This window comes from Pelophylax lessonae (genome assembly GCF_965119305.1).
Source record: "Pelophylax lessonae genome assembly, chromosome: 1".
NCBI classification, from domain to species: domain Eukaryota; kingdom Metazoa; phylum Chordata; class Amphibia; order Anura; family Ranidae; genus Pelophylax; species Pelophylax lessonae.
In genome coordinates this window covers 62,938,430-62,952,142 of record NC_138768.1, presented here as the reverse complement: position 1 = coordinate 62,952,142, position 13,713 = coordinate 62,938,430, and the positions used below count along the sequence as shown (strand labels likewise).

At 43.9% G+C, this 13,713-nt stretch overlaps 1 protein-coding gene across 4 annotated transcripts in view; it reads right to left on the bottom strand.

Annotated features, from left to right (window-relative positions):
* Nucleotides 1–13,713, bottom strand: part of WDR7 (WD repeat domain 7) — a 654,984-nt gene that overhangs the window by 591,749 nt on the left and 49,522 nt on the right. For all 4 annotated transcript variants that reach the window (XM_082268937.1, XM_082268938.1, XM_082268939.1 and 1 more), the window contains one exon: nt 6,879–7,074. In XM_082268937.1, coding sequence (XP_082125063.1) covers nt 6,879–7,074 — 196 coding nt within the window. The remainder of the gene's footprint in view (nt 1–6,878; nt 7,075–13,713) is intronic.

Sequence of the window (13,713 nt, the reverse complement as noted above, 5' to 3'; positions counted from 1 at the left end):
AACTCGATCTTGTATCCCGACCGTATGACCTTTTGAACACATTTGTCTGGAATCCTGGAGAGCCATGGGTCCGGAAACCGGTGAAGACGTCCCCCCACCCCAGATATGGGTGGGGGGGCGCACCTTCAGGCTGTAGTGGTCTTATCTTCAGGTCTGGCAGAGCCGGACCTTTGTTTACCCGACCAGCGCCCTTTGAAACCCCCTGGGGGGGCTTTGGAGGACTTCGCCTTATCGCCCGCCCCAGAGGAGCGAAAAAAACTTTATGAGCGGAAAAGGAAGGTCCCCGTCTGCGACGGAGGTCCTTTCCCCTTAGTAGTCTGTGGTAAAAAGGTGCTCTTGCCACCAGTGATACCCTTGATGATCTCATCCAAGGTGGCACCAAACAGGCGATCCCCTTGAAAGGGGAGATTGGCCAAGGCTTTTTTGGAAGCTTGATCCGCCGACCAGCATTTTAACCACAGCATACGCCGAAGGACCACCTCCGAGATCGATACGCACCCCATTAATGGAGCGGCATCCAGGGCGGCGTCACACACAAACTGTAGCGCTTGTACCATCTGCTCCAGCAAGTCCGATACTGCCGGGGGGAGACTCCTCCCCTCCAGATCTCGGCGTAACAACTTGGTCCACTCTGTCAATGTTTGTGCAACCAGAGCAATGGTAAACACTGGCCTAAAGGCTGACCCTATCAGGGAAAATATAGAGCGGGATATAGATTCCGCTTTACGGTCCACCGGATCCCGAAAAGACAGAGCGTCCTCCACCGGGATAACAGTAGCTTTATTTAGTCTGGAAATCAGTGAATCCACCGACGGTGGTACCGTCCATTTATTAAGGAGGGATTCTTCAAATGGATAGCGTCTAGCAATCCGTTTGGGAATACCAGGGGTTCGTTTTGGACGGACCCATTCCTCCTTAATTATATCTTGAAAACATTTGAGCAAAGGAAATACTTTTGCCATCTTGGTAGGCTTGCGAGTACCAAAAGCAATTTCAGTATCAACTGCCTCCGTAGGTGTAACCTCAAGTCTTAAGGTTTCCCGCACAGACACAATCAGTGCATCTACCAGCGCTTCATCTTGCGCTATAGCGGAGGCAGAAATGTCTTCCTCGCTATCCGAGTAGATGGGATACGAGACACTAGCCCCAGAAGAGGGACCTGCAGCCGCCGCGACAGGCTCAGAATCTGTATCTGAAGTGTCAGACGAAATAGGGGTAGGCGGGGGTCGCTTTTTCGCCCCCCGTCCCTGACAGGCCACCTCCACCCGGGATACAAAAGACTCCAAAATTGCTGACAATGCATCAATGTGGAGAACTGGAGGGTCCTGTGGCCACCTCGAGGGGATCAGGTGGGGATACATGTGTGGCAGGGTCCATGACAAATCCTGGGAAAACACCTGTTAGCAAACAAAATTGAAAAAGAAAAAACTTTTTTTTTTTTTTTTGTATGTAATCCCCCAGCGCAACAGCGCCCCTCAGTGCCACCTGCTTCGGAACCCCCACAGAGAGAGAGAGAGACCCCAAGGGCTCACCACCTGATGCACAGAAGTTTCAACCGAACTGCTCTCAGCGCTGTCCTTACAGAACAGGAAGTCTTATGGATCGATTTACCCGGGTAAAGAAGGCGGCTCCGCCCCTTTACACGTCTTCCGGCACACCCACCGCTGCTCCTCGAGGCAGGCTGGGTGTATCCAAGATGGCCGCCGCCATACAGGAGACATTAGGCTACACCAAAATGGCGGCCCGTGGAAGGATGGCGGCTCCGTGCGGCTGCAGAGCTACAGAGGACTCCCGTGCGATAGGTAGGTGGGCCTGATAATATCACCCCTCTGCACGATTGTTTTAACAGTAACGCCAGCGGCGCCATGTCTCCATCCTTGACAGGCATCCCTCAGTCATTTTTTAAAATGCAGGCTTTCCTTGCAGCGACAGACTCATGCAGATTGTCAGCTCCCAAACCAAGCCTCCTGGAGTGGTATATCTTACTCACCACTCATACTAGCGAGGGGGAGATGGGTGGAGTGTGTCACAGGATAGAAGGGAACCCGGGATTATGAGGGTCCGACCATCCCACGGAGGGGCCCGCGTCTACTCCAAAACCCGACAGGGGGAGAGGGGGAACATTATACCGGAACAGGCGGGCACCAACTCCTGACAGAACCCCTCTCCACCGAGGTGGGGGGGGCTGTCGGCCAATACGGACGCCGCGACTCAGATTCCGACTGGTCGTAGGCGACCTGGCGAGATGTTTAACTCGCGGGGCCAGTCCCCGTCCAGTGGGACTATGTCGCGGCCGACCCAGCGCGGAGCTAGGGCTTGCACACGCTCGTAGGCCGGCTGGGGTGACCACTGGATCTCAACATCCAGCCCGTCGCCCAGATCCAGCATAATTGCTTGAAGATCTCACAGGAGAAAAAAGCGAACTAAAAAAAAAAAAAAAAGATTTATCTAAAAAAGGAGATCCCAGCAAGGAACTTAGGTCCTTACTCCTGACTAGGCAGAAAAAAACTGACATCCTGTAGCAGGGAGAGAGAGGATATACCTTCTGGGACTGCCCCTAAGGTGTGGCCAGAACGTTTTTCCTGCCTAGTGTCCTACTCCTGTAGGGGGCAGTATAACCCTACTGATATTAATCAAAGAGGACTGCGTCTGTCAATGAGCGACAGAGAAACGTTATTTTCCTTTTCCCTCTTTCCAAGTTTGTGAAATACTTCATGTAGATTTTTGTACAGGTATGTTTGTAGGGGTTGGTTTTCCAGAGTCAGTGAGGACATGGCTCACTTTATAATATATTGCCCCTTTATAAGTGCCCAAAGAGACCTCTACATTCAAGCATATAAATCACAGGTGTATTCTAAAATAAATTTCAGAAAAAATATTATCTACTCAAAAAAAATAAATTAAAAAAATAATAAAATTGTCTTTTAGTGCAAAATAGGAATGTATTAAATAAAAACATGAAACATCCAAATTAATCAAAACATTTAAACACAAATATTGTGCATGCTGAAGAAATAGTGACATGTATATCTACTATGTACGATATACAGAATCTCACAAAAGTGAGTACACCTCTCACATTTTTGTAAATATTTTATTACATCTTTTCATGTGGCAACACTGAAGAAATTACACTTTGTTACAATGTAAAGTAGTGAGTGTACAGCTTGTATAACCGTGTAAATTTGATGTCCCCTCAAAATAACTCAACACACAGCCATTAATATCTAAACCTCTGGCAACAAAAGTGAGTACACCCCAATGTAAAATGTCCAAATTGGGCTCAAAGCATCAATATTTTGTGTGGCCACCATTATTTTCCAGCACTGCCTTAACCCTCTTAGGTTCACCAGAGCTTTACAGGTTGCCACTGGAGTCCTCTTCCACTCCTCCATGACGACATCACAAAGCTGGTGGATGTTAGAGACCTTGCACTCCTCCACCTTCCATTTGAGGATGCCCCACAGATGCTCAATAGGGTTTAGGTCTGGAAACATGCTTGGCCAGTCCATCACCTTTACTCTCAGCTTCTTTAGAAAGGCAGTGGTCATCTTGGAGGGGTGTTTGGGGTCGTTATGTTGGAATACTACCTTGTGGCCCAGTCTCCAAAGGGAGAGGATCATGCGCCATTTCAGTATGTCACAGTGCATGTTGGCATTCATGGTTCCCTCAATGAACTGATGCTCCATAGTGCCGGCAGCACTCATGCAGCCCCAGACTATGACACTCCCACCGCCATGCTTGGCTGTAGGCAAAACACACTTGTCTTTGTACTCCTCACCTGGTGTCCGCCACACACAATTGACACCATCTGACAAATACGTTTATCTTGGTCTCATCAGACCACAGGACATTTTCTTGTGCATCATCTTTAGAAGAGGCTTCCTTCTGGGACGACAGCCATGCAGACCCATTTGATGCAGTGTGCGGGGTATGGTCTGAGCGCTGACAGGCTGACCCCCTCCCACCTCTACAACCTCTGCAGCAATGCAGGCAGCACTCATATGTTTATTTCCCTCCCAAAGACAACCTCTGGATATGACGCTGAGCACGTGCACTCAAACTTCAGATCCTCAGAGAGTTCTTTGCCACGAAGGTACCATGTTGAACTTCCAGTGACCTGTATGAGAGAGTGAGAGCAATCACACCAAATTTAACACACCTTCTCCCCCCCATTCACACCTGGGATTTTGTAACACTAACGAGTCACATGAAACCGTGGAGGTAAAATGTCAAATTCGGCCCGATTTGGACATTTTCACTTAGGGGTGTACTCACTCTTGTTGCCAGCGGTTTAGACATCAGTGGCTGTGTGTTGAGTTATTTTGAGGGGACAGCAAATTTACACTGGTATACAAGCTGTACACTCACTACTTTACATTGTAGCAAAGTATAATTTCTTCAGTTTTGTCACATGAAAAGATATAATAAAATATTTACAAAAATGTGAGGGGTGCATTCACTTTTGTGAGATACTGTGTGTAGTTGCATACTAGCTCATTATGTGTTTCTCTTTCAGGTTGCAAAAAAAAAAAAAAAATTTGGGGGGGTTTACAACCTCTTTAATAAACTACAAGTATAGTTATCTATCATAGGCTTGGGCAGCAAGCTGGAGGACATGTCTGCAGGAGCCTCCACTGCACTCCACTGGGATTTGCTGATTGCTCTCCAGGCTTCTGCAGAAAAAATGCATGTTTTTTTTCCTGCAAAGGTGATTAGTGTTGTTAGTTTGAGCACATGAAATTAAACATATCCCCAGGAAAACTTTTTGATACCATTCTTACCCCAGCACTTGTGGTTTACAGATTTAATGCTGTTGGCTCTTGCTCTCTTAATGATGCTCCCCTGAACTTTCAGTCTTTACAGGAAAGAATTAGGGCCCTTTCACACGGCCGCTCCGTGTGTCCGCAAATCATCCTATTATTTTGCGGATGATTTACGGACATAATGTAAGTCAATGACATTGCGGATGTCAGCGGAATACCATCCGCTGACATCCGATTTTCTTCCTTTCAGTTCTGTTCCGTTTTTTGGGACGGAACAGAACTCTATTTTTCCTCCGTTCAAGAAATGGAACGGAAGCAAAATCGGATGTCAGCGGTGTCATCCGCTGACATCCGCAATGCCCATAGACTTACATTATGTCCCTATATCATCCGCAAACGGATGGGATGATATGCGGATATACGGAGCGGATGACACAAGTGTCATCCGCTCCGTGAAAAAAAAAAAGTGCTGGAGCGGATCACAATGCGGTCCGCTCCGTGTGAAAGAGCCCTTAAAAGGGAACAGTGCAGTCTGGGGCTTGGAGGGGGGAAGAGCAAGGGAGGACCTTGCTATAGATAGCACAGAAAGACTGCTCTACCCCCTGCATGCTGCAAAAGAAAGGAGCCACCCTGAAACAAGAAAACCTGGGGTAGAGATCATGGCACCAGGGTAAACAGGAGGATAAAGACAGCAGCTGCTCAAAGTGCTTTAACCACTTCTTGACCGGATAGATTTACCCCTTAATGACCAGGCCATTTTTTGCGATACGGCACTGCGTTATTTTAACTGACAATTGCGCGGTCATGCGACGCTGTAATCAAAAAAAATTACGTCCTTTTTTTCCCCACAAATAGAGCTGGTATTTGATCCCCTTTGAGATTTTTATTTTTTTTGTGCTATAAACTAAAAAAAAAAAATAATAATAATAATTCTGAAAATAATATATATATTTTTTACTTTCTGCTATGTAACATTCACAATAACAAAAAAATTTAAAATCTATTTTTTTTTCATCATTTTAGGCCAATTAGTATTCTGCTACAAATTTTTGGTAAAAAAAAAAAAAAATCCCAATAAGTGTATATTGATTGGTTTGCACAAAAGTTATCGCATCTACAAACTAGGGAAAAAAGATTTATGCCTTTTTTCTTTTTTATTAGTGATGGCGGCGATCAGCGATTTTTAGCAGGACTGCGACATTACGACGGACAGATCGGACACCAAACTGATATTTTTGACACTTTTGGGGGGACCAGGGACATTACTACAGTAATCAGTGCAAAAAATATGCATGGTTACTGTACTAATGACACTGGCAGGGAAGGGGTTAACACCAGGGGCAATCAAAGGGTTAAATGTGTCGCTAGGGGGGTGCTTTCTAACTGGGGGGGGAGGGCTTTCTGCATGAACACAGAGACCTGTGTTCCTAAATAAGAGGATCCCTGTGTTCATAACTGACAGAGTAGCGGTCTGCCAAGTTTACAACGGCAGACCGGCGTTCAGTCTCCACGAGCAGCGATCGCGGATGCCTGGAGGCAATTGCGGCCACCGGATCCGCTGATTGGCTTCTCCTGTGGTGTGCGTGCCCCCGCTAGAAGTCCCGCGTAGCGACGTACAGTTAAGTCGTTTTGCGGGACAGAGCTGACCTGCTGCAGTAAAACTGCGGCGGGCTGTTGTAAGGAGGTCAAAGGGCATTTATAAATGTATTTAAATTAAATTTATTGTAGTATTGCAGATATTTTCTTCATCATTTTCACAAAATTGCTTTCGAATGCGAGTGTCCATTGCCTTTTTTGTAAAATTAAGGGATGGGGGAAAAAGTTTTTCCTTCACTAAGCCACCAATGATTTCCATAGGCCCTCTGTAACACAGCAGCACAGCAAAAACCCACAGTGTACAGACACCACACAACTCAACAGCTTGCACAGATTCTGCATGTACCTACTATAAACCCCTTCATTACACTGCAGGTAAACGCATAAGAGAAGGACCACTACTCTATTGGTCACAGAGGTATCTTTATTCCAATGCAGTCAGTTGGGCTCCAGAGCCCTTTCTATTACAGTAAGCCTAATAAACAGAACAGGTATCCTTAGTGGAAAAGAACTTACCGGTATCCATCTGCCAGACGTAGACAGAACCATCTGAACAGCCAACCACCAGATAATCGTCCGATGGTCTCCACTTGATGACTTGGATGGGAAAGAGATGGCGAGAAGCCAACATGATGCACTTTCTTTCTCGGAGGCTTAGGAGGCCGACAGAGTGATCACTGGCAACTGAGCAGATGCAGTGTTGTACTCGCGTCTATAGAACAAAAAGACACATAACACAGTTGAAAATACTAAAGTAGATTTTATTACAGGACTAGCAGCAATCTCTGAATGTACAAGACCATGGACCAGAAGCTTAAAGGGAACCTGTCAGATGAGAACACATGGAGGCTGTCATTGGTGACCTACCTCTGAAAATGCTGGTTGCCTGGCTGTCATGTTAATCCTCTGTTCAATACTTGGATTTTCCAACTAAAGTATGCAGAAAAGAAATTCATACTTCTCTCTGACTTTTCTGAGCTGTATGCGTGTACCAGTTTAGTGATTAAGGCCTCCTTTACACAGGCATACCTACCTCTATATCCGTGCAAAGGGCAGTCTTTGTCGCACAGGATGCTTTCATTTGCAGACAGCCAAATTTATGTCTATTGGAATGCAGCAGCTGCATAGACCAATAGGTCCATTTTTGACAGCTGTGCAGATTCGTGTTTCCAAACACTCACTATATGCTGGAGGAAGGCAGGCAATTAGGACTTTTAAATGAAGGTTGGTAATGGCAGACCTTATGTCAAGGCATGGCAGGCTTTATTTAGAAGGGCTATACCACAATTTCAGCAAAAAAACAAGCAAGAAATATCCTCTGCTGGGGGTCACCAGTGACCTCCGTCCCTCCTTCCAAACAGTGGTTGTTTCACTCTGCTGCAACAGAAAGCCATGTCATCTGCTGATGTTGGTCCACTGTGCTTTTTATCAAGTCCAAAGTCAGCGCAGCCCCGACCACGAAATTCTGGAGCACTTCATGCTTCCCTCTGCTGACCAGCTTTATGGAGATGCTGAATTCATTTTCCTGCAGGACTTGGCACCTGCCTAAAATGCCAAAATTACCAATACCTGGTTTATTGATCATTTTACTGTGCTTGATAGGCCAGCAAACTTCCCTGCCCTAAATCCCATAGAGAACCTGTAGGGTATTGTCAAGAGAAAGAGGAGAGGCACCATTTCTGTATTAAAAATCCTTTTTTTGGTCTTATGTAATATTCTGAGATACTGAATTTTGGGGTTTCACTAGCTGTAAGCCATAATCATCAATATTAAGAAATAAATGCCTGAAATATTATCAATATAAAATATAGGAGTTTCACTTTTTGAATTAAAATAACTGAAACAAATTACATTTTTGATGATATTCTGATTTTAGGACATAAATCACAAAAAAAAATGTGTGTTTCTGTCAAACCCTCAGAAACGATACTCCCAGCACACTGCAGAAACAACAATTCCTGTCCTTATATAGGTCTTGTCTAACCAGCAAGAAAAAAAAAATAAGTTATTGAAATTATTTTTTACTCCTAATCATATTAATAAATCTAGTAGGTTTAAAAACAACTACAGCTTCCCTCTAGGCTTCATTCACACTTGTGCAATTTGTCATGCAACTTTGGACAGCATAGTTGCATAAGTGTGCACACACTCATATAACTGGAAAAGTAGCTGTGTTCAGAATTAAGCAATCACATTCAATCTCATGGTAAATAGGAGTCAGTACACACACTTTAAAGTGCCTCTGATTAACCCCAAATAAAGTTCAGTTGTTCTAGTAGGTCTTTCCTGACATTTTCGCACTTGCATCCTACAGCAAAAGCTATGGTCCGCAGAGAGCTTCCAAAGCATCAGAGAGATCTCATTGTTAAAAGGAATTAGTCAAGAGAAGGGTACAAAAGAAATTCCCAAGGCATTAGATATACCATGGAACACAGTGAAGGCAGTCATCAAGTGGAGAAAATATGGCACAACAGTGACATTACCAAGAACTGGACGTCCCTCCAAAATGAATGAAAAGACGAGAAGAAAACTGGTCAGGGAGTCTGCAAAGAGGCCTACAGCAACATTAAAGGAGCTGCAGGAATATCCGGAAAGTACTGGCTGTGTGGTACATGTGACAACAATCTCCCGTATTCTTCTTATGTCTGAGTTATGTGGTAGAGTGGGAAGACGAAAGCCTTTTCTTACGAAGAAAAACATTCAAGCCTGGCTAAATTTTTCAAAAACACATCTGATGTCTACCAAAACCTGTGAGAAAATGTGTTATGGTCTGATGAAACCAAGGTTGAACTTTTTCGCCATAATTTCAAGAGAGATGTTTGGTGCAAAAACAACACTGTTAAGCACCAAAAGAACACCATATCCACAGTAAAGCATGGTGGTGGCAGCATCATGCTTTGGGGCTGTTTTTCTTCAGCTGGAACAGGGGCCTTAGTCAAGGTAGAGGGAATTATTAACAGTTCCAAATACCAGTCAATATTGGCACTAAACCTTCAGGCTTCTGCAAGAAAGCTGAACATAAAGAGGAACTTCATCTTTCAGCATGGCGACCCAAAGCATACATCCAAATCAACAAAGGAATGGCTTCATCAGAAGAAGATTAAAGTTTTGGAATGACCCAGCCAGAGCCTAGACCTGAATCCCATTGAAAATCTGTAGGGTGATGTGAAGAGGGCTGTGCACAGGTGATGCCCTCACAATCTGACAGATTTGGAGTGTTTTTGCAAAGAAGAGTTGGCAAATATTGCTGTCAGAGTGCTGACAGAGTCTCTTTAAACCCTGACACACTTCGATTCACCTTTCCCACTGCTTGTCAGTTCCAATCCTGTTAAGTTGCTTGTCGCAGCTTACACAAGGTTGATGATGTCACAACATTACAGCAGGATTTATACATGCCGACTGGCTGAAAGGCTCAAGCAATGCAACATGGGAGCAGTTTAAATGCTCTTCCATACCCAAAAATGCTGAGTATTTTTCAGTGGCTTCGATAGAGCACCATTGGAAAGAGCTGACTAACAAGGTATCACCTAAAGGATTTCCCAAACAGACAGGCAGCTCTTGTACCTTTTTTAGCATTTTGTCAGCACTCTGCCTTTTCAACCAGCACCAGACTCCCACAAAAACAAATGCTGTGTATGTAGTGGACTGCCATTCTTTGATAATGCAGATTTACCTTCTGATCATTCAGACTGTTTCTTTGTACCTTTAAGACTGCTTTCAGAAGAGATCGGCCTCTCATAGGAAGTGGAGGAACAGGATTGTGGGAAATGTAGTTCTGAATTGAGAGCAGACTGATCTGGATTGCTGGGGAAACTGTACCATGGGAGAGGCTATAAACCTATCTGCTCCATAGTGTGAACTCTCTCTTGCTTCTGGGACCCAGTGAGTGCACATCAGCCTGCTGTATGTGAAGGACTGGGTGCAGCTACGGCCTGACCTGTTTGGGGAACTCGTCTTCAGCAGAGTGGATGCAGATAGCTACACTGCGGTGGCTGATCCTGTGGAGCTGAAAGGAGAGTGAGCGGAGGCCGAGCTGACTGACCGGGACAGCCGAGCATCGATCACTCCGAGTTGCAGGAGCGTGGGAGGGCGCATCGCCTGTTTACAGGATCAACACAAGTGGACACTGACAGACGGAAGAGTGCCTGGTGTAATCCTAATTGCAAGTATAAATCTTCATCTATGACACACTGATTGCAGATAGGATCACGTATACACAATATTACCCTGGGATTACAAATATCACGCTGAATAGTGATAAGAGCTCCGACTGCCGGCGAAGACTTAGTAAGGCCTTGCTAGGAGAGGGACTTCAGCACCTGCTGTCTTATAGGGGACCTGTTATAATAGTATTGAGTCATTATTAGTGAGGATTAGATATTGCTAGACTTGATTCCAGAGGTCTTCAGCTAGAGTCATAGGTTAATATATGTTGCAATAACATTGACAGGTTTAGCTGATGTTATAGCTGGTTTGCATTATCCATGTAATATATTACCCTTTTTGCTGAATATTCACATTCATGGTGTCAGTCCATTGAGCCTCACTGTGTTAGGTGGGGTTCAGCTGACTGATACTGCTACACTTTGTTATTATCAAGTCCTATTTGTTATATTGATTTATCTTTCCAAGTAAAATAACCAAACAGAATTCTCATTGTGTCAGTGTGTTCCTTAAAGGTAATCAAGTAAACCGTTGGTGCAAAACACCTGTCCCCTGCGCTCTGAGTGGTGCAATCCTCTATCCAGCTTGGCTATAAACTTGCAGATGTCGAAAACTATAGACACGGCAATTCTGGAATGCTTCAGCCTTGCAGCCCCTTTATAAGACCAGGGAGGTCTGGAAACTCTAAAACAACAAACCAACACAAGGGTGCACCGGCCTAGTGCATTATCCTTTGAGCAGGTTTATTAAAAGAAATAGATTAAAAATACTCACAAACGAGTTCTTGATAAACACATCAAACAAAAGTGTAAAATCCTCAGCAGCATGGTCAGGAACCGATCGTCCCCCGAGGCTGCATAGGCTTACGCGTTTCGAGGCGGCGCCTCTTCCTCAGAGCCTTAAAGGTGCATACACTCTAAAATTACCAGGTGTGCCAGTGGGGCGAGGCTTGTTCCTTTCCTGGGGTTGAAAGGCAGAGTGCGGGACCCGTTATACTTAAGCAGCTCCTGCGGGGGTAGCGCTACATATATTTTGCAGTGGCTTCGATACAGCAGCATGGGAACATGGGAAAGGGCTGTATAAGAAGGCCAGAGGGTGGGCTTTTAAGAGACTCTAAATGGGTGAAGTGGAACGGTCTCTCTAAAACAGAGTAGAAAAACAAAATTGGCCCAAAACCATTAAGGTTTCCCTTTAAAAAATATTTAAAATATAATTTAGTTTTGAACTTAATAATTATGCAACAAACACTATACATACTCTTCAGAGTAGAAAGTGAGTAAATGATGCATAATGCATATTACTCATCTAAAAAAATGCAGCTTAGTAAATTTAGTGTATTGATCTTGTCTCATAATAATTAAGCATAGACTCAGAGTCTGTCAGATTATTTGTCTATTTCAGAACTGTTACCGGAAGAGAGAGGGGGAACACTGCCTCCCAACCTCCATTACTCGTCATTATGGAGCGCTTGGTTGGACAGATTACAAAGTGACAAATGATATTTCCGAACTCTCCATGTCATATTTCTTTAGTAACATGAAACAATCATGAAACAAGTGACATGCAGGCTATGGACTCTGCTTCTGACGCACTGCTGTCTATAATAAGGAATTAACTAAAGCTTTTATTTTTAATGAGATGGTATTTAGGGTAATTATTTTTTTTTTCTTCATAGCAGGCAATAATTGAGATAATCAAATAGAAATCCTGCTGACTGCATTATCCTGGGCTGTGGTTTCAGTGATGGATATGCAGAAGAGATAGCAGTGGTTTGCCGCTAATTAATGGACAAGATACAGCACACGGGATGAGGAAAAAGAGGGCCGGGCATCTCCAAGCTGAGAAGTTTCTGTGTGGAGAGCAGGAGATGGAGTTGGATCACATCTGTGTGTTATTTAAAGCAAATATATTTTTTATTTAATAAACTTTCTATAACTCACATATACTTACCTTTATCCATGGTCCAGCAACTTAGTCTTCTGATCTTGGGCCTTGCTGAGTGGGAGGTACTTCTGGTTTTGCCCACATCCTATCCGGATGACATGCATGGACAATGCTTAGGAAGATTTAATTCAAAAAGTCCTGCACAGATTACAGTGCAGGCTTGTGGAAAGATCTCAGTATCAGGGGTTAAAAGTGATTCTAATTTTATGGTCTTTTTTTAATCACTTAAGGACAGGAAGGTTGGAAGGATTTACCCCCTAATGACTAGGCCATTTTTTGCGATATGGCACTGCGTTACTTTGACAATTGGGCGGTCGTGTGACACTGTACCCAAAAAAATTTTATGTCCTTTTTTCTCACAAAGAGCTTTCTTTTGGTGGTATTTGATCACCTCTGTGATTTTTATTTTTTTGCGGTATAAACAAAAAAAGAGCGACAATTCTGAAAAAAATAAATGTAATTATATATATATATATATATATATATATATATATATATATATATATATATATATATAAATATAAACATTCCCAATAAAAAATAGATTTTATTTAAAAAAAATCTAATTTTTTCATCATTTTAGGACAATTTGTATTTTGCTACATATTTTTGGTAAAACAAATACCAATAAGTGTATATGGTTTGGTTGGTATATTGGTTTGCGCAAAAGTTATCGCATGCACAAACTAGGGGAAAGATTTATGTCATTTTTATTTATTTATTTTACTAGTAATAACGGCGATCAGCGAGTTTTAGTGGGACTGCGACATTTTTGACAATTTTGGGGAGACCAGTGACATTTCACAGGAATCAGTGCTAAAAATTAGCACTGATACTGTACAATAATGACACTGGCAGGGAAGGGGTTAACACCAGGGGCAATCAAAGCGTTAAATGTGTGCCTAGAGGGTGCTTTCTAACTGTGTGGGGGATGGGCTCACTGGATGAACACAGACTTGTGTTCCTAAATAGGAGGAACACTGGATCCCTGTGTTCATCACTGACAGAACAGCGGTCTGTCGTATTTACATCTTTACATGACAGACTTGGACTGTTGACAATGAAGTCGGGATCCGCCCCCATGCCCGAATCAGCTTCGAGCCGCTGAGAGCCTGAGCTGGCCGCTCCCGCCCTCTACCAGAGCCCAAAGGTCCAGGAAGCGAGGAGGGGAGAGGAACAGACAACAGAGACTGACAGTCACCAGCTCTCTGCTCGGGGAGCCCTGAGAACCGACCGATCAGTG